At 41.0% G+C, this 21,368-nt stretch overlaps 1 protein-coding gene across 6 annotated transcripts in view; it reads right to left on the minus strand.

Moving 5' to 3' along the window:
- The window catches only part of LOC109041745 (uncharacterized), a 144,241-nt gene that overhangs the window by 23,147 nt on the left and 99,726 nt on the right, over positions 1–21,368 (minus strand). For all 6 annotated transcript variants that reach the window (XM_072301239.1, XM_019058179.2, XM_019058165.2 and 3 more), the window contains one exon: positions 2,992–3,051. In XM_072301239.1, the coding sequence (XP_072157340.1) occupies positions 2,992–3,051 (60 nt within the window). The remainder of the gene's footprint in view (positions 1–2,991; positions 3,052–21,368) is intronic.

Consider the following 21,368-nt stretch of genomic DNA (forward strand, 5'->3'; position numbering starts at 1 on the left):
ACGATTGATTGCAACCACGTCAGTTGCGAGTGTTCGCGGCTATTCCGAATACTTAAGCTTTCAAATTCTCTCGTCATCTCCCTAGCGTACGCTTAACATTCACGTTAGTTGCGGGCATCCCCCCTGGTGCCTATGATTAAAATTATTTCTTACATCAATTAGATTCATCTACCCCTATATCCTCATTTAATATTCCAATTCCAATTAATCCTAGCGTATGTTAAATTCACGCTAGTTGCGAGCGCTTTTGCACTCTGCAAGCGCTTACGTGTTTCTCATATAATATTCCAAATTTTGATCTCTCCGTCATCACAATCATCTCCAATCAATATTTCACCCTAGCGTATGTTAAATTCACGCTAGTTGCGAGCGTTTTTGCACTCTGCAAACGCTTACGTGTTGTTCATTTAAAATTCAAAAGTATTAATCGTTCTCCAAGTTTTCTCATCATTTCTTCGTATCTGGATGTTATGGTCTTTGCCGGTTTCTGGCCACCTCGAAAATTAAACCGGCTGGTCCCTCGGAAATTAAGCTAATCTTCTTCATCGGCTTGTGCCTTATTTTTGTTATTTTTTTTTTTTTTTTTTTTGAGGCCCTCGCCGTTCCAGAAGCCTAAAGTATGCATATTTAAGAAACTTAGGCATTATATCCAGGAAGAAATTTTTTTTTAAACAATATAACGGGCCTTGCTATGGGTAATTTGGCTATTTTAGCCCAAAAATACCTTTAAATCGACTTTATTTTCCAGGAGCTCTACAGAATTTTTATTCTTTTTGGCTTTAGTGACTCAGTAGACACTCTACTTTGAGAACCTAAAGAGTTTTTGCTTGTAACTCATCAAAAAATTTAAACTCGTTCAGACGCACCGTGAGAGGGCTTTCCGTAATAATTTTTGACTGAAAATTGTGGAAGGCTTTCTACAATTTTTATCACGAAGGATGCCAGGTTACCCACAATTTTCAGATTGTGCTAATTTCCGGATAAGTCTGAATTTTTGGAAATTAGATTTCTGTCTAATGCTATGAGCTTAGTTGAGCTAGTATGAGCTAAAGCTAGTTTAAGGAAATCAGAGGTATCAACTTTTATTCCTTTATTTGGCCAAGTAAGAGCATTAATTTGCTGACTTTAAAGTTGTCAAGCGGGGCGCCTTTAATCATGGGAGTATGCAACATTACAGGATTAAGTGTGCTGTCAAAAAATGAAGCCAATGTGAAAAAGCGATGTCGCATACTCCAACTATTGAAGGTGCCCCGCTTGACAACTTTAAAGTCAGCAAATTATTGCTCTTACTTGGCCAAATAAAGGAATAAAAGTTGATACCTCTGATTTCCTTAGACTAGATGATATTTAAAAGATAACAATTTCTGGAATTTTTATTTTTCGCGTTTCCTTAAATTTGCCGCCACGTTGAATTTTCCGAAATTTTATTTTGAAACAAAGCCATCCAGACTTGTGACAAAAGTCAGTTGTTTTTCGTTTTCCTAAAAAGCACTTTTCAAACCTTTCATTCCTGGTTTGTTTTGGTTTTTTTGATAATTTGGAGCTTAATGGCAATTATTTGAAAAGTGGTCAATTTAAAATTTTCACCGGCTCTAACTTTTGAACGAAAGAACCGATTTTAATTTTATTTGCCCCATTTTTCTTGTCTTTTGAAGTTCTTTTTAACCATGTCTAAAAAAATGGGGGTTGCTATTTGAATTTTTAAAGTTGCCTCCCTTGGAACCCCCCGGGGGGTCCACCAAGAAAAACCCCCATCGAAATATTTCCCTTTTTGGATAATGAAGAATGCCACAAACCACGACCTTTTATCTTTTTTTGTTCAAAAATTATACCCACTTTTCAGTTACTTAACAGACACCTGGTATATACATTATTGTATTTTCCTTTACATTACGTAACGCATTAGAGGGGGAGGGGGGAGGGATTAAGGAGAACATTACGGCAATCTGTTTTCACATGTTTAAGGGTAGGTACTTATGTTAAAAAAGCGTTACAAATGCTAAAAAGGATCTTAATGTATTCCAAAAAATAAAATCAACACAGAAGTAATGACCCCTTCCACAAGAATATGAAAGGGGTCATAGAATTGTGTAAGCACATATTCAATTTTTTTGTAGAAGGGGTAAAATTTTCGCGGGAAATTGTGGAAGACATAGAAGATGGTGCACCCCTGATTTGAGCAAAATATCTCAGTAAGGTCTTACTGTTTAAAAGATTTGATTTCCACACAAATTGAGGCCACAGCACGAATAACCACCTTTGCGCGTATAGGAGGTTATTCCTCTATCGGTCCGTTCTAATCTTTGTATATTTGTGTATCCCTGGTAGTGATGGCAAGTTGATCCCTTGATTACTCCGATAAAATTTACACTTTAAGTGCAGTGAAGTCAGAGCGACTGGCGGAAGGATGGAATAACCACCTATAGAAGTACCAGTGTTTTTCAGCCTATTTACATCACTTCAAGTTATATGACATTTACAAAGCATTTATTTATGTTTTCAATCAATTTGATGGTTATTTTTTCTTGAGACTTGGCGTTGGGTAGAATAACCACCTATAAATGCGTACCCATGCACATATCGATGTTTTTCTGCCCATTCATGCAATTTTGCGCTTCATCAACGTTAGAGGGCCGGTCATTTTCCGTTACATGACATTAAAGGACCGTCGCAAAACACTCATTGTATTTTTCAAACAATTAATCAGCCATTTTACCTTAAAACTAGGTGTTGGGGGGAAGAACCACCTGTAACAACATGTTTTAAATCAAGAATTTAAAAGTGAGAACAGAAATATTTTCCTAAAACGCATAGCGGATTATTCAAATGGTACAACCAATTACAAAAAATGTGTTTGCAGTTTTTCAACTGCGCAAACTCAGCAACATATCTCATAATCAAAACTTCAAATACGATTTTCTCACAACAACGTTTTCCCCTATGGGTGGTTGTTCGTGCCATGGCCTTAATTATAATGATATTATGACTTACATGTGATAATCGGCCACCATGTTTACTGGGAGTGGGAGGTCCAGGTTTTTTGTACAGTGTCTGAAATCATATGAAAAATACTCACATGCAAAGAAAACTAAATCAAGAGCTATCTAGACAATCGCGACATCAAATTTAAACACTTGACAGTTTGCAGGGTAACATAGTGAAAAGTACTCATTTTTTTTTACCCAAACTTGAAATACAAATTGTAGATTTAATAACAAAAATACTAGACATGTCTATAAAGTAGGTGTACAACTTTCATTTCAAGTTGTACTTAAAGTGCTGCTAAGTAAAGAATAAAAGGAATACATTTCATAACAGTATTGGTTGTGATTTACTTGGCCCAACTATATCTTGATGGACCACCATTGAGTATACAGCAGAATAAGTAAATAGATATTAAACAGCACCTATTTAAAGTGCAGCAGAGATATGACTAAAATTGATAGAAAAAAAACAGGGAGTTTACGAAGCCATCATTTGTGCCATTTGTTGCCATCATTTGTGCCAAGCCATCATTGCTATTTTTGTGTTGAGAGTCCTATCAAGATTTTGCGACATGAATCTGTTAATGGTAGTATATCATTCTCTTTTCCTATCTCACATATTATATTGTATCAATGCCTGGTCAACTTGCAATAATAAAAAGATCGAGAAATTATTCATAACTCCAAAAAAAGCTATTAGAACTATGCTTAAATTAAAGCCTACAGAATCTTGCAAGGAACATTTTAAAAAATTACAAATCTTAACTGTTCCAGCAATGATCATATACTCATCTTTGAAATTATACAACAATAAGAAACTACAGGAATCGAGAGTGGTGCACAACCACAACACCAGAAACAGAACAGAAAGTCTAATCATAAAAATTAATAAAACAGCGGCTCGAGGCCATAACTTTTTCTGTAAATTACCACCAAACATAAGGAAAAAAAATTAAAGATGAGCCCCGAAGCCACAATGCCCTGGTCAGACATTATCTAATTGAGGAATGTCCCTATTCAATCAACGATTTTTTAAAGGGGACAGGTTGATATCATTGTCTTTTTTTTTTTTTTTTTTTTTTTTTTTTTTTTTATATACATATATTTATTCTTGTTTCTTGTTTAGAAAAATTCGACGCATTTGTAGAAGCCATGTGCAAGCCAAAAAACAAATAAAGATATATATTATCATATTAATGGGAATCGGCTGGTTGCTATAGCTAAAGAAAGTGAGTACCTAGTAGACTAACTGACGGCGACCCACAAGAAACCATAGGGTCTAACTATGGTCCAACTGACTGTAGAGTTAGTCCATCATTTTTCCGTTAGGCTGTAAGAACCACTCATTCCAACCAATAGGATCGCTCAATTTTCCCTTTGTCTTTTTTGTCTATAGTTTTGCCTGTCAATTTCCACCAATAGGATCGCTCTTTTTCTCTTTGTCTTCTTTGTCTATCAATTTCAATAAGCAGCCCCCTGCATCCCTGCAATGGTCAACAAGTTTTGGCTGAATAACAGTGTTCGAAATTCACCTATGAGCTTCAGGAGCCACGTGGCCCATCAAGCTCGATTTTTAGGGGCCATTGAAGATTTTTTTGAGGCAAAATTGATTTTTGGCCTACATATTAAGGTGCATTTGGTGAAAAGTTAGAAGCAAGATATTTTAGGTTCAAAATATCCAGCCGACCTACAGGAGATACCCTCGGATAATATGCATGTAGTTGGAAGCGCAACATTAAAAAATGGAGAAACCCCCGATGCATCACTAGATCTTACCTCCTTAGATATGGCAACAGAACAGCGAAAAGATGAGGACCTTTAAACCATCATCGATGCATTAGAACGACCCAAAACATGCATAAAATCAACACGCAAAATGGCTACCAGTTTCTATTAGAAGAATAATACCCTCTACAAAAAAGATCATAAATATAACAATATATAAGCCGTTCCCTCACATTTGGTCTCATTAATTTTTTGCCAGATTCATGATGACCCTTTCTCTGGACATCAAGGCATCTTTAAAACAACCAAAAAAGCAAAAAGCAGATTTTATTTTAAAAATATGACAAGAATCATAAAGAATTATGTCCTCTCTTGTCCAGACTGTCAATTCGCCAAAAAGTTGCAAGATCACGAGAAATATGGTCATATTGGGTCCCATTCAATTCCAGGCACCATTTTCACCAAATTGTCCACTGACGCCCTTGGACCTCCTCCACCGGCAAAGACTGCTAATGGATCAACAGTTCGACATGTGCTCGGAATTATATGTTACAACACACGTTTTGTTTACTTAAAAGCCGTCAAAGACGTTACCAGCCCGACCATTGCTGCATTTTTTATGGAAGCATTTTCACTTTTCGGATGCCCGACTGAACTTGTCATGGACAATGGTCCTGGGTTTGCGTCATCCTACGTTTCAGAAACCCTTAAGCAACTCGGGGTCAAAAAATCACAATCCCTTCCCAATGCAGCACGGATGAACAGCGCTATTGAGAGAATTTGGTCCACCGTTGGTAATATTATGCGATGCCATGCGAGCACAAATTGATTTGATTGGCCGCAAATCCTCCCTGGAGTCATGGCTAGTATCAATTCGTCTATCCACAAATCTACGAGCGAAACCCCTTACTTTTTCATGACAGGCCAAGAATTCCAGTTGCCATTGGATGCAGCTTTACGCCCTCGCCGCGAAGATGTCACAGTTCTTGATAGACTGAAGAAATTAGATGCAATTCGCCAAGAAGTTTTAGACAAATACCCGTCAATTCAACAACAACAGCGCCAGACACACAGCAGGCATAAAATTCGGCCGCCATTTTCCGTTGGCGACGAAATTTTACTCCACATACCCTCCAGGGACAAAAAGCTTTCAGAGAAACTCCGCATCAAATTTCAGGGACCGTTTCGGATTGTGGAGGCCTTACCACACGACCTTTTCCGCATAAAGACTAACAAACGTGGAAAGGAGAAGTACGAAATTGTTCCAGCCTAACGACTTAAAAAATGGATACCACGAACGTCATAATTAGTTGAAAATTTCAGGAACGTCTCTGCACCTTCACTTCGGCAACAACGCTCTTACATTTCGCTGATTTCCCCTGAAGGGATACAGTTTTCCCCTGAATCCTCTGAAACGGATCAGTAGTCGAGTCCAATTATCAGTAATGCATCGACATCCATCGAAATCAGTTCTCCAATCTCCCAGTCTCAACATGAGTCCTATCTCATTAACTCAGTATCGTGCGCGATTCCCAGACTTCGCTCAGAAAGTCGCAGCAACAAAAACGCTCCTCGAAAGGGAACATCAACAGCGAAGCCTCCCCGAGGGACTAGAACAGCCCAACATGCCTGAATTGCCCGTTCTCCCCCTGTTTTCAGCCGAAAAGAGCAACCCAGGCACGACAACAACCAATCCAAATGAACAGGACGAACACCTTCAGGACGAAGAACGAGCCCAATTCCTCACCCTGGATGGTCTCGTTACAAAGCCCCGAAGGACCCACTCGGACTTCAGCGGCCCTGGGCGAGACATCAAGGACGGGAAGGCAAGAAGCGCCAAAATCGGCTACGGCAAAAGAAAAACGGAAACTTTTTAAAGTTAGTTAAAGCCAGCCAACGAGAAGGTGTCGGAATTTTATAAAACCTTCTTCCTAATTAAATTCCCTCAAAAAGAAAGAAAAAATTGTAATTTTCCGCAAACTTTTAGTGGGGTAGTTGCATGCAGCTGGCATTTTAGATTTAATGACTGATTCAAGCAGAACTTTTCGCGAAAAAACCGATTTTCGCATTTGCAAGTTCCGAAATGGAGTCGAAAGCTTCGTAACAGCTCGATAAAAAGTCGCAAAATCGCAGTAAGAAATAAAAGATTTCCATTGGCTGTGACGTCACTTGGTATACAAGGCCCCGCCCACCGCCATCATCCCATAAGCGGCAGCTCTAGACCGGGGGGCCCAGCCGACACTCCCGTAAGAGCCCTGGTGATCCCTACGAGGGGGATCCCCACAGCCGGGCCGGTGCCGATAAGCGAAGCTTCGTGAGCATCGGAGTCCGAGCCTCGGATATTAGTACGGTGGGTACGATCAAAATCGACGATTTTTTGATTGGAAATTGCCACTTCGGGAGGTCATACTAGATGAAAAAATAAAAGTTTTTGTCCGTAGAACCACTTTCAAATCCGTGCAGGATCCAAGATGGCGGCCAAGCGCTTTTTTGAAGTGCTATATCTCTGTTGCTAACTGTCCGATTTTGATTTTCTTTTTTTTAACGGAGAGTTAAAAGGGCCTAGAATATGAATAAATTATAACAAAGTCAATTTGGCCAACAATTTGTCCAAAATGTTACAAAAATTTTTTTCCTTGAAAATTCCTAAAATTTCAAAGCAAAATAACTTTTAACTGAGCAGGAAAATTGATATTTTCTCTTCAGTAAAAGAGATGGGTCTTGATCTCGCGTTTAATTTGATACCAAAACCATTTTTGTGCTACGAGTAGTTAGCCCGCGAGAGCCATTTAAGTATCGCGCGATCGGCCGCGGCGCGCGATTTCCACCCCGCGTTCATGGCCACGGGCGCGCTTCACACGTGTAAAAGGCGCTGTATCTCTCCAACCGTTCGTTCGATTTTCAAACTTTTGGTCTCGTTTGAAAGCTACTATAAAGACCTTTTCAAATAATGTGCATTTTTACATTTACCTTTAAATAATTTGCCATATTATGAAAAAATACGTGAATTTTTCAATTTCGATCATCTTAACAGCCATTGATTTTTCGTTTCTGGGCGCAATTAGAGCCCTTCATTTTCTTGAGGTGGATAGAAGATTTTTTGACCTTCAAAACGATACCAAAACCTTTTTTTGTGTGACGAATAGAAAACGCGTGAGGACGGTTTTGGTCGCGCACTCGGGTAGAGGTTCGCCACTTATGCGCCGTGCAACCTCGCGTCGGCCCACGTTCATACGCTACAGAACTGGAATATTCGCTGTTTTTTGATCATTCATCGCAAAATTTTCATGAAAATTGTTAATTTTGGAAAATCCTTTCATACCCTCTTGAGACGAAGTGAATACAACAACCGCAGTCCAGCCTGAAAATACTCGTCAGGTAAGTATCACAAACTCTTCATGTGAGCAAGAACTGATACAAGGATCTACGAAAGAGACAAAGGCGTCACAGCAATCATGCCTTAAACCTCCAATTGCTTCTAAATCACAGGAAACAGTACCCTGCCACACTGGCAGGCAGCCTGCCCAATCCGCCCCTCAGCGGTCAGACCACCCTGGAAGAAGGTCCCGCCGGCGCAGGCACCCGAGGCAGCCAAGATCCCCGAGGCACCCGAGGACGCCGCGTTCCCCCGGGCGCCGCCACACTTGGCACCGCGGCCGTGGACGCCCGCAGTTCTGAGCCTCTCTCAGCACTTGTCTTTCATAATCTGTTTTTGTATTGTATTTGTACTACATATTCTTCGTAAATATCACCGATATCAGCAAATTTTAATTTTTTCTTGATTTTTCTTTGATGAGCCCTTAAGGGGCCTCATGGGGGGGGGGGGGCGGTACATGTTCACGCCGTGAACATGGCTCGGACAGCACTGCGGCCTCGCCGCCGGCCGGCTCCGCTACTCCACTCGCGGCCGCACACCTCTCCCCGCGGCAGCGCGCCCCACCGCGCGGCGTTGTCTCCGCTCACCGCTAGATAGCGCCCGCGTACCGGTTCTGGACCGTTCCGCCACGCTCGCCCGTCGTTTGATTTTGACGGCATCCCAGCGGCGCGCCACCCCCACCCACAGTTTTCATGGGCCGCGTCGCGGCGCGGCCCATGAAAACTGTGAATCACCGTACACACCTTCTACCGCAGATTGAGCCCTCGGGTAGGGTAACCCTGCGTTACGGTCAGGGGTCGAGAGGGTTCTCAAGAGCGAACGCCGATTTCCAGGATTTCATATGCATCGCCTCCTCGCTCGCGAGTTGAGAGGCCTTTGTTTCGAATGCCCTCTCCGTTCGCAAACCCAAACCTTTTTGTCCGGCGCCCGCTCTTAGTTTTCGATACCTGAGGCATATCGCGGCGAAAGCGATACCCATCCCAGAACGCGATCGATTAGCCGTCTAATTCGATTGCCCTCGAAGAGGCGATGCCAATGAAACCCGCATTCATATCCCATCTTGAGAGGCAAATGAAGAACGCCAGTTTATTCCCTCCTTATTCCCTCTCATCGCTCAGTGGTCGCCTGCTCGGGCGCGCCGCGGCCCGCTGGGCTGCGAATCCTGCATACGGTCCACGTTGACCCATGCTTGACCGTTGAGTCATCCTCCTTGTCCATCCCTCGGCTCCTTCGCTTCCTGCGGGCTGCACCAGGTCGTCTGAATGCACTACCAGCCGAGCACAGTTCGTTGACACGCTAGTAAGATGAGGGTGAAAACGACGAAACACCCGGACGGTTAATTTTTTCGTCTTGTCAATTTCTTGACATGTTTCGCTCGGTAGCCGATCATTTCAGTTAATTGTCCACCTAAGCCGCGGCAATTTCTCCTTCTGAAATATTGCTTTCACACGTTTCCATTACTTTTTCTTCACTACCCCCCCCCCCTCTTCTAGGTTTTGCTTGATTCTCCATCCCCTTCCCCCATTACCAATATTAAACGCATCAGGCTATGAAATATGATATTCATGTTCTTAAAATTGAATGCAACTGCAATTCGAATACGTCAAAAACTTTCTTCAAATTTCCGTCCTTGCCGTGTATCAAAACACGTTTTATCCACCGGTTTTTCATGTTTCATTGTATTTTTTCCCTTTCTTCTTACCTACTCATTTTTCTCTTAGTCTTTAATTCATTTATTTACTGCTATTCCAACTGAGTATTTTTTAATATTTTTTTGCATTTCATGCATTCCTTTTTATTCTACAATCCTGCAAGGGGGAAAGGGAGGACAGGGCTAACAGTTAAGCGAAAGTTACTAATCTCAACCAAAAAAAAGGAAAAAAACCCGGTTTTAGGCAAGAAATCCATTTTCTCTGCATTACTTCACCTTGCACTTAGGGAATTGGGCATAAAATTTCATACCTCCAGCAATCATTATACCTCAAGTCAATTTCAGTACTTAAGCGCTTAGATTTCACTTTCCAGAATTTGTAATCGAAAACCCTAAGTATAGTCTCTAAATTTAGGAGTTGTAAAGGTTTTTAAGAAATTTTGGATAAACTAGACCACCTTTGGTGAAGAGACACTATTCCGGTGACAATGGGAGTACACGATTTCTGAGTTAATGATTGGTTCCATAAACGCCAACCATTAGACGGTAAACTCCTTGACAGTACAAATCTCTATGAAAAATATGAAGGAAAAACTACGGAGACTTAATTTTCTGTTCATAATGACCACAGATACCTTGAACATAGCAACTTCGGGGTGATCTCTCCTTCCCTCCTAATTCTCCAACTAATGACTGTGGTAAAGGACGTTTCCAAATTGTTTAATTAATTAACGTCACTTCTTCTCAGAGAAATCTGGCCATTTCTTTATGAAAACGTGGGACAAAGTGTCTTCGTGACTCTCGAATTAAAAAAAATGTACTAACAGAGTTGCATGGCACAAATTAGGTATCGTGGCTAACGCGATAGCTTTGTCGCCCAGAGCGGTCTTGCACTCGAAGTCTGATGAAAAATTTGAATAATTATGAGTAGGTATATTGAAAAAGTATAGTATCGCAAAACTCGCGAATGTCTTCAGCGCTTTTAAAATACTTTCTATCACATTCTACCAATTTTTTTAATCGGTAGCTTACCGATATACCTACTTATAATTATATATATTTTTCACCAGGATTGCAAGCTGAATCCAATTCCGTTGAAATAGTAGAACATTTTAGAGACGGTAAAGAAGTTGGTCGGCAAATTATCCTCTACCAGTAGGAAGAGGGTGTCATTAACACATGTCTGGCCGCTATCACGTTTGGTCCACGTTTTGATCAGTAACTTACCGATATAATTACTTATAATTATATATATTACTCATCAGGATTGCGCGCTGAATTTGGATCCGTTGAATAAATGAAGATTAATTAAACTTTAAAAAAATTGGTCAGCAAATTTTCAGCGGCTAGTAGGTAGAGGCTGTCATTAACACGGGTTCCGCCGACGGAGAGAACCCCAAAAGTAAGCACAATAGGAACAGTCGCGCGTCGCAGCCGGTCGAGGGCCAGCAGACCGGCGAGGCGCAGTGGGAAGATCCGGCGGGGCTATTCGAAGAAGCGCCCTCGGACCGTTTGGTGGCCGAACCAAGAAGCAGGAGTTTTCTGAAATTTCTTCTTCCATAATAAGCGTCCAGCCCCGTTACAAACTAGAGGCTTCAAAGAGACTCATCGATTGCCCCGACTTAAACCGCTGGCCAATGAGAGGGCCAGGAAAGGCATCGATGAACCTCTTTGAAGCCTGTAGTTGGTATGTGGGCTGGACGCTATACTGATGCGGTATGGATTTGCTTTTCACAAATTTTCGGATTTTTACCACCATTAGTGGCTGTTCACAAAGCTCATTATAAATTAAAAAAAGGTGAAATTTCGATTTTAAGAGCAACCGAGCGGAGGGATTGGGCATTGCCAAGCGAAGTGAGAGTGACTTAGGAGAAAAAAAAATTTCTCTTAATAAGCAAGGTATGTGCTCGGTTTGTACACATTTTTGAAAATCTAGCGTCCAGTCCCTATCACTCACTAAAATATCAAAAATAAACAATCGGAAAAATCGCGATCTATTGGCTGTGTGCGCGTCGGGTAAATTTTCTTATCTTTCAAAATATTTTTGGCTACCGTGGTTTTTTTTACATAGAACCATTTAGGACCATGCAACATTTTTTTTGGTCGATTGAAAAAAATAAGTCCCACCCTAGACACGCTTACAATTTTCAGCATTCACATCAAAGTGCGTCGCTGGTGATTCCGTGATGAGGAATAACGCCGCATAATCATTCGAGTGATGCCAAATTTCCTCCAAAAGTTTTGAATTATAGTAGGGCCCACGAAGGATGGTCCCTGAGCCGCGGGTATTACTTGCAAGCACTGGTAGCAGTGAGACACCCCCGTCCGAACCGAGACTGGAGCTCGCGCGACAATGCCGAGCCGAGCCACAATAGAACCCTAATTACTTACGCGTAATTACCAATATCACCGTCCTACTAGAATGATCCAAAATTTTTTGAAAATTGTTAAACAAGTATTTAGGTAGAGTTTCCTCACTCTCTGTTAAAGCACGAGTAAAAAAAGGCCTCATTTATAAAAATCTGTCAAATAGCAAAGAAGTTACAGTTCGAGGTACTAAAAGTAAACTTCGCTATAAAAAGGAGAAAAAAGGAAAAAATAAAAAGTGTAAATTACAATTATACATCATTTAGTTCAGAATTTCACAAGCAATTCAACCATGTAATGGACGAAGAGATTGGGGCAAAATTACAGGAAATTGATCTTTTACGAAAGGGCTTCCTTTTAAGAATTTTGACCTGAAGATAGGGGTGGAATAGCAGCGGTTCGCATATAATGCCTATTCTACCCTGCTAAGGAAACGCCGTATGAGCCTTTAGCCGATGCCAAACTTCCGTTGACTAAATAAGAATTTTCAGGGAAATCAGTGAATACTTTCCCTCCAATTTTTCAGAGAATTTTATTCGCTGTCAGCTCTAAATCATCTGAAAATTTCAAGAGAAAATATGCCCAATTCTGCTTGAGAATAAGGCATTTAATTGGAGGAAATTTGGCAACTCGCGAATGTTCATACGGCGTTTTAACCCAGTTTCGTCAATGTGCGTGCTCGATCTCGCAGCGTTGACATTTACATGGTCCATGCGTTTTTCAGGGATCATCCTTCGTGGGCCCTATACTATACTGCCTTAATATTATTCGAAACTTTAGATCGAACTGCTCATAAAATTCTCTGAAAAATCAGTAGAAAAATATAGTTGAATTTTCACGATAATCTGCGGGTCATCAAAGTAAATTTGGCAACGTCTGATGAATCAATGGTTCATACGGCATTCGTCTGTAGCACGGCAAAATGGGCTATAACATAAGCTGCGAATTTTAGCATTCCGAGAGGGGTGCGTTTTTCTCTTCATTCATTTTTCGGATGTGTTCAATTGTTCATATTGCTTTAAATGGATTGCATTTTGCAAGAGAGAACCACGAGCATTCCATGTTGCTAAGATTGCGGAACTATTTTCACCTTACAAATATAAACTGATCGCCTAAATAAGTTCTATCTTTACTCCCAACAAACTATAAATTCAAGCCAAAAATTACGCTTGAAGGTAAATTTAATTTCTTGCGTGATTTCAGTGATTTGATATCAAAGAATGTAAGTTGCACAATCCCAGCAATATTGGAATGCTCTTGATTCCTTTTTTGCAAAATGCAATTCAAATAAAATAGCTCTATAAATCTAAGAGGACTAAAGCTTTAGTTAAGGGGGAAAAAAAAAAAAAAAAAAAGCCAATTTCCTGCTCTCTATTATGCCGAAATTTTTCAAATGAGCCGAAAATTCGAAGAAAGCCTACTCTAAAGTACCCTGACAAAAGTAGAAGAAATATGGACATTACATGTACCGATCAGCTATAAGGAATAGATGTTTAGACGTGCAGAAGTCAAAAAGCGACAAGCCCACAGTTTACGCACGAAACATGACAGGCGAAAAATAGCCAGGGCAGTGCCTTTGCGGGCAAAAACGCAGCCGATCCAGATCAATTCGATCGGAAGCCCCGTGTGCGTCTTTCGAGGAGGGCAATCGAGATCGGGTTTTAATTCCCTCCTGTCTTACGAGGGGATGCCAATGCGGCCAGAAATCATATCCCATCTCGGGAACTGAACAGTTGGCCCGCGCTACTGCCTCTCGTTCTTCGAACAAGAACAATAATCGCCCCATTCGCCTCTGAGTTCGGGATTCGGGATCCGAAATTCTTCTACCTGCTCTGGCCTCTTGATCGAGTATCGCGATCGAAAAGCGACGCTTGGTCGTTCGCGAACTCGGAGGGCGATCAAATTAATTTCAATTCCCTCTCGACCCCTGGTTACGGTACCCGTTAAGCGGACTTTTCACCTTATTACTTTTCTGGTCTTCACGAAATAACAACCGGTCTTCACCATCCCATCAGACGCGGTATCCGCATCTTGGATCGAGTCCTGTAAGGCGCTTAGCTGTTCAGCTACACAGCGCTAGCCGCTGGGCTCCCGGTTGCATCCTGCTGCTTTACAGGTCAGCCGTATTACTGTTGACTGCACAGTGGCTCCCGCGCTTAGCAGCTTCCAGCACTGCACGGAGCAACCCGTAATCGCTTCGTAGCGATATCCGCTGGAGCGATTCGCTTAGGCAAGCCCTGGGGGTATTCCTTGGGGGGTCTTCACCGCGCTGCAAGCGCACAACCTGAAGACGCCGCACACTGTGGTATTGGACCTGAAAAGCTGGCCAAAACTATTTATCACTAGATATCGTCGAGTTTTAAAAATATTTTACAATCAGTACTTCTTCTTAAGTGATAATATGCACAATTTAACCACCTAACACATCATATGACAATTTGCGGAGAGTTTAAAGAGGGTGCAAGAAGCCCTCCAAAAAGCCTTTAAAAGGACGCAATGTATCTAACTAAAGCGGTGCATTTAGACGAGTTTCTCCTTCACCTATGGTCAACTTTTCGAAATAAGGACTTTCTATTACCTCATTAATGGTTTTTTTTAAAACAGCGTAAGTCACTTCAAAATTTTTGACGAAACAGCCGATCTCTCACATTGAGGAGTAATTGTACATTTCTCAAAAAAATTAATATGAATCATTCTAGATATTAGATTTTTGATAGTTTTGAATCAAAATTAGTGCTAGTATGAAAGTGCCGGGACCTCCATATGATGATTTAAGGATAAATTATAAGATGAAAATGAGTTCTATCATAATAAGAACCATTGTAAGGACAGAAAGCACCTGTGAAAATGATTCATTTTGATGGGTTCCTTCCTAACCCATGGTCCACATCTCAAAGTGAGGCACTTCACTACGAAATTCGTAAGAAAACCACATATCTCACTTTTACGAGGCTTCAAATGTGCCTCACAGCGTAATTTCATGGTGCCAGAGGGCCACTTTTAAAGCCCCATCCCCAGGGCCGCATGGACTCAAATTTGTCTGTCAAAGTAAATCATGGCATAAATATGTCTATACTCAAGGATAATGCACGAAGAGATTGTTAGATAACGGATTAAACACTTTTGCAAGACTTTAAAGTGACCCTCCCATCCGCTTTCAAATTATTTTTTTTTATCCCTCTTTCGAGGGCGTAGGGGCCAAAGAAACAGGTTGCGTGAACGAATATCACACGATTGGTACTAAATGGGTCAGAGCTGTTGGAAAAATACAATTTCAGTCGTTAGTATCGACATAATTTTTCCCATTCATGTTTGTGAAAATCGCTCAAAAGTCCATCTTTAAGGTCAAAAATTTCAATTTCCTCAGTTTTCCTCAGTCTGTCACCGCTGAATCCTGAAAATACCCACTTCGGACTATAACATCCCGCCTCAAACTGCTTGAGAACAGTTGAGAGAAAAAAGATATCGGCCTCTGAATTTCGAAAAAAACGTTTACTTTTACATCACTTTTCAACCTCCTGTGAAAATCACTAAAAAAAGAAATTTCGAAAATACTGTGGTTAGTTGTGTAGAATATACCCCTAAGAATGTGTTGCATATCGCCGAACTTGCCTCTTATGATCGCACAGTTGAAGTAAACTGATCGACGAGTAGCGCGCCGAAACATATCAAAATAATTGCTGAGAAATAGGTAACTTCGTGGTCTCTTCGCGGGAAATTGAGCCACTCGAAAAATGGTACATACATGTCTACCAGGGTAAAAATCAGTGTAGATTTCGAATATCACATTGGTTTTCCACAAAAAAAAAATTTAAAATTGAGGTTTTGGCCAGGTTTTTCGGTCAAATACCACAGTGTGCGCCGCCGCGCCCACTGTCGCGGATTGCCTGCCCATCAGGCGACCATCGCCTGGTCCAGCCAGCTCAATCCGCCAGCTGCGGATGAGCTTCCATCACCGGCTTACAACCCGGAGCTGCTCTCCGTCCTGCGCGCTTGAAATCACGTGCCTGCGCGCACATCTTTCATGTTGATTTGTGCGAATTTCTGTCCCTTTTTCCCTCCGTATATACCGACTATACCCATGAAAATTCATCCTGATAAACAAATTAAGTTTAATGGGAAGAGAGATAACCCTTTACACATGGCGATTTATCGAAAATCTGTCTTACAATCCGGGAAATCACGCAAGGTCGCGTCCACTCAGGTTGCATGAGGCGCGTCGCGGCGATGAATCGGGTCAAAACGCCTACCAACGGAAAGTGCTTGCCACGGGGTTGCGTTTAAAATTGAGCTCATGGATTTATTTATCGTCGCACAAAAATGGTTATGGTATCATTTTAAACATCAGAGCATGATCATTCTACAAAATACAAGAGGAGGTTTGTTTCTCCACCCGATTGAAAATTATTCGTCGTTGAAAATTTTGGAACTTTGAACATTTTCTGTTATTTTGAAAAATACCGGGAAAATTCGGAGGAAAACTGCAAGTATATCCGTTACACTAGTTAACTTTCAACATAGCTTCTAGACAAGCCCAAAATAATGAAAATCAGACGAGAATGTGCCGAGATATAGCGCGCGAATGACTTGCGTAGCACGTTAATTGCCCGTATTCCGCCGTTTTCACCGCGCACCGTGTAACGCGACGCTTCACTTAAATTGCTCTAGCGGGTGCATTTTTTGACGCACAAAAATCGTTTTGGTATCATATTAAATGTGAGATAATTTCCCATCGCCGTTACTTAAGACAAAAAAGCCATTTTCTCGCGTGTTAAAGAATTAAACGCTCTTGAAAATTGGGTAAAATTTCAAAAGTTCAACATTTTCCAAATGACCATTCATGTATGCCTCAGGCAAAAAAATTTATGAGATAGACTTCTGTAGGAGTATTTTAGCTTCAAAACGAGACCAAGAAAACAACAAGCGGGAAAGCTCTAATACGTGGGTATTAGAGAAGCGCTCAGCGGTGAGCGCAATTTTAATGAGTCCCAGCTTTAATTTACTGCCTATTAACTGAGTATGTAAAAATTTGCAATAATAAAATTAAGTAATTCTTAATATATTAATAAAACATCTAAAATGGTGCTTCCCCCCCCCCCCAAAAAAAAAAAAAATAAATTCCAAGATCCAAAAGAAAAATAATGATCCATTACTTAAGTACAGAAATATTAATACATAAAAAATCCTTGATTTCTCATAAAAACAGAAAAAACTATTACGGCTCCGAAAAAATAACTTTTCTAGAACATTTGAAGAAAATGTATCAAAGATGAACGTATCACTTAACGAGGCCAAATTAATTGTTTTAATGATGCCCTAATTGGACACGTAAAATATATTATAGGTAAATAAGTGAACGAAATATAAATATTAAAATTAAAATTAAATATAAAGACCTGTAGGAATTGAACGGGTCAAAAAAAATACCGAAAAAAAAATGAGTGTAACCAAAAAGTGATAAGTTTCCGAGGGACCAAAAAATGTAGGATAACAGCTCAAAAAATGGTGAAGAAACAGATGCTAAACTTAAATGATGAAAGAGAAAGATTTGAAGGGAGATTATTTTTTAGTGATCAGAAGGATCCTATGATTTTTATTTTTACCAGGCTCAGAGTGAGCCGGCTACTACCTTGGGTAGGAGACCTGAAGGGCCACCAGGCACGTAATGCGCCGGCTTCTGCTTTGCGCAGGAAAGTCAGAGGACTTGAAATTTTGAATACCACTCTGTGCTATTGCACTTACTTTTACTCCGGATTCATAAATGAATCGGCTTCTCCGGTTGGAGGATTTCATACAAACGTGAATTTAGAGATGTCTTGATTTTTCCTGAATGATTTAGATAGGACTGCCAAAAGTGGAATATTAAAGTTGATTTCGTGATGACCCTGAGAGATTAGCCGCCCCAATCGCTATAGATGAGTTGATTCAGCTTGCTCGCCGAATTCGCTCCTTGACTTCGCTCGAGGAACTTGATTCTTGACTTGGGTTCGAAATTCCTTGGGAGCTGCTGCTTGAGCTTGGTTGAGTCTTCGGTTCTTAGGTCTTGACTGACTTGCTTCGCTGCTTGCCTGAATCTGGATACTGGGTGTTCATCGGACGGCGCATCACTTAGAAGTGATCTCATGGAGCGCAGCGTCCCAGTATTTATACCGGTCGCGTGAGAGAGCGTTGCCGCGAGCTTGGCTGTGATTGGTCAACGCGAGCGCTGTGTGAGAAATTGGCGGGAGCACCGCTATGCGAGTTTGAACTTGGCGGGAGCACCGCTATGCGAGTTTGAACTTGGCGGGCGCCGTGGAGACTAAGTTTCGAACGTTTTGAATTGCGCGCCGGTGCGCGGCTCGTGATTGGTGCGCTGTCCCGCGTTCATTCTGAGGCTGGGGCCAATGGAATTCAGCGGAGCTTGTTGCTCCCGGGTTCATCACTGTGATTGGATTTCCAATGATTATTATTTTGTAGGTGAGACAGATGTAGGCGAATTCTACTAAGGTCTCCGAATAAGGTTATCACCGGTGGAAAAGTTTTCGGAAAACAGAACGCGAATCTTGAACTTTCAGAAGTAATTATAGAATAACTATAAACCGCATAGCAAAGAGAGTTTTAGGACTGTTATTTATTTCCTACGCTAATTTGCATTTAATCGTATTCACAGAGATATAATGAGGTAATCAAAAAAAAAAAAAGTAAAAATGGCGTTTCGTGCATCGATGAGTTGGTGCGCCATTTGATCGCTTGAGCGCACTAGTATACTAGAGCTCTAGTGGCAGGTCGAAATCAAAAAGCGCTGCCTATCGGCTGAGCGCTTAAAAATCAGACTTGAAGTTTCCGATATATGGCGCGCTGAAAAAACGCTTGGCGGCCATCTTTAACGGCCGCCATCTTGGTTCCTGCACGGACCCCAGAGTGGTTCCCCTTCTAAAGGGGCTTCTTATGACCATAAGAGCACCCTGAAAGCGGTAATTTCCAATCAAAAAGTGAAGGTTTTTTTTGTGTACCCCGCGTACTATCAGGGGCTGTTGCCATTGGTAAACTTGGCAATATGACGAAAAATTCTAGACACATTAGAGTTAATTACCTTTTTGCACCTGAAATCTATGCTCAAGGGATAATTGATATTGTTAAAATTAATTCAGAACAAAATTGTGCTGCTATTCTCACAAAATCACTGAGTAAAGCATAGAGTACATAGAGTCGTAATGTAAATGGGAGAGCTGGCGCCATGTACTGCTCGACGAATTCCGAGCCCGGTGTGCGCCGAATTCGAGTCGCTTTTTCGATAATTTTCGATCCAAAATGGTGGTGTGGAATACGTGGTAATTCATATCTCCTCTGTCGTTGTTGTTGTTGTTGTCATCGGATGGCCGGGTAGCCGTGTATCGCAAACAATCGATTGTGTATCGAAAAAGTGACCCGGCGTCACACAGGAGTCTCGGAATTCGGGACATGGGAAATTCTTAAAAGTGGCGCCAGCTCTCCCACTTACAATACGACTCTATGTACTCTATGGAGTAAAGTGAAATTCTGTAATTTTAGACAAATGTTGAACGTTCTTCAAATTTTGTTTGACTTTCCTCCTGATGGTTTTAAAGTTCCTATTTCCTTTAAAGTAAGCTAGGAGCAGAAAGTTTAAGTGTAAAACTGTGAAGTATTAAAAATTAATTAATTTTGTCCAACTTTCCTTCAGTAAAACGAAGCACGCCACAACTTTTTCAAAATTAACTTTGTAAGTGTTGCAATCTAAATTATTTTCATTTCTGTGCATGTTGTGCTTTTTTTTAGAATTTAAGTAAATGAAATCTTGTTTTCCTGTTACATTTGTAAATTTTAAAAAAAGCAAGGAGGAATGTTGGGTTGGTACTACTCTAGGAATGTCATGTGACGCATGTTAAGTTGGCACTATGCAATTGTACCGCTTTACTGATAAAGTTAATCCGCCACAATGTAACGTCTTTGTCATGCATTAAAAATGTTGGAGGGATAAAGAATAAAGTATGAAATTCCATTTTTCACTTGTCGTGCGTTTACTCGAACACTTTGAAGTATGTAACTCACCATATCAGTCAGAATCTACGCAGTCTGGGTGGTCAGTACAGTCAGAATCGTGAGAATCAGGGGAAATTTTTGTTTGAAACACCACCAGACAGTCGATTTTTTAGGATCATTGAAAAACTAATATTTTTGCCCCTCATAAAGAGCCATATCCCGACCAGCATTACTTTTCCCGATTGTAAAATTTGTATTCATGATTGAAGTATTTAAAAACAAACAATATCCTCTCCTATTAGTATGTTGCAAAGTCGTAACCCGTGTATATGGGTTTCTTCAAAACTGTGCGCTAATGATATTTTTGCTGAAGTGTGCATGAATGATTTGCAGCCAAAATTTCGAAAAATGACCGAACCGAAAAATTGGGATTAATTATTAGGGGAGGGGGCAATTTTAGGGGGGCCACATTGGCGCAGAGCCTACATTTTTTTATGCGCCATGACAGATTTTTTAAGCGCATTTCTTGCCTGAGAGTTTCAAACACTGCTGGATAACAAAATCTGCTATGTATACGGAAGGTGTGATGCAAAAGCTCGCCACTGCCCATATTTTTTTGCAAATGGAGCTGACTTTCGGGGTGTTTCTGGGTCCAAGGCAGAGACCGCAATAGTTCATATCTGAGTTGCCTCGACCTCAGGTATCAAGAGGCGACTGTACCGGGAATTCTTCAGGTATTGAAATCTGAACGGGGATCGGAACGCGTAACGCGCTGTTGACCCCTCCGGAGGCGTGAGGGGATGTGAACGGCTAAAATCAGGACCTCGGATCGGTCTCTTTTCCAATGAAAGTGAAATCTTGAGTTAACTATCCACGGCCGGAGCATTCGCTCAAAATCAGTAATTTAGAGTTGATTCAACGGCCGGCGACAATTCGCTCAACCTCCGCGATTTTAAAGCCTTGTCCAGGACCAAGGGATGATGGCTCTGGTTCGGCCGCGTCCACTCGTGTTTCGTTTTCGTCCGTCAGACTGAAATGATGCATGATTGCAATTACATCTACTTTTTCTACGGCATTTCGCTATTCCCTCTCAAATTTCCTTAACTTTGTTTGTATGCTTGCTCTTTTCTTTCATATATTTAACACAATAGGCTCCTTACAATTAATATATGTCATAAAAATTCACGAACGTGAAACAAGTTTACCGCAGGAGGCTTATTAAATTTTTAAAAATTGCTTAAATATTATTAGACAACATCACATTGTTTTATTTTAAACAAATGTT

Source organism: Bemisia tabaci, chromosome 1, assembly GCF_918797505.1.
Source record: "Bemisia tabaci chromosome 1, PGI_BMITA_v3".
NCBI lineage: Eukaryota > Metazoa > Arthropoda > Insecta > Hemiptera > Aleyrodidae > Bemisia > Bemisia tabaci.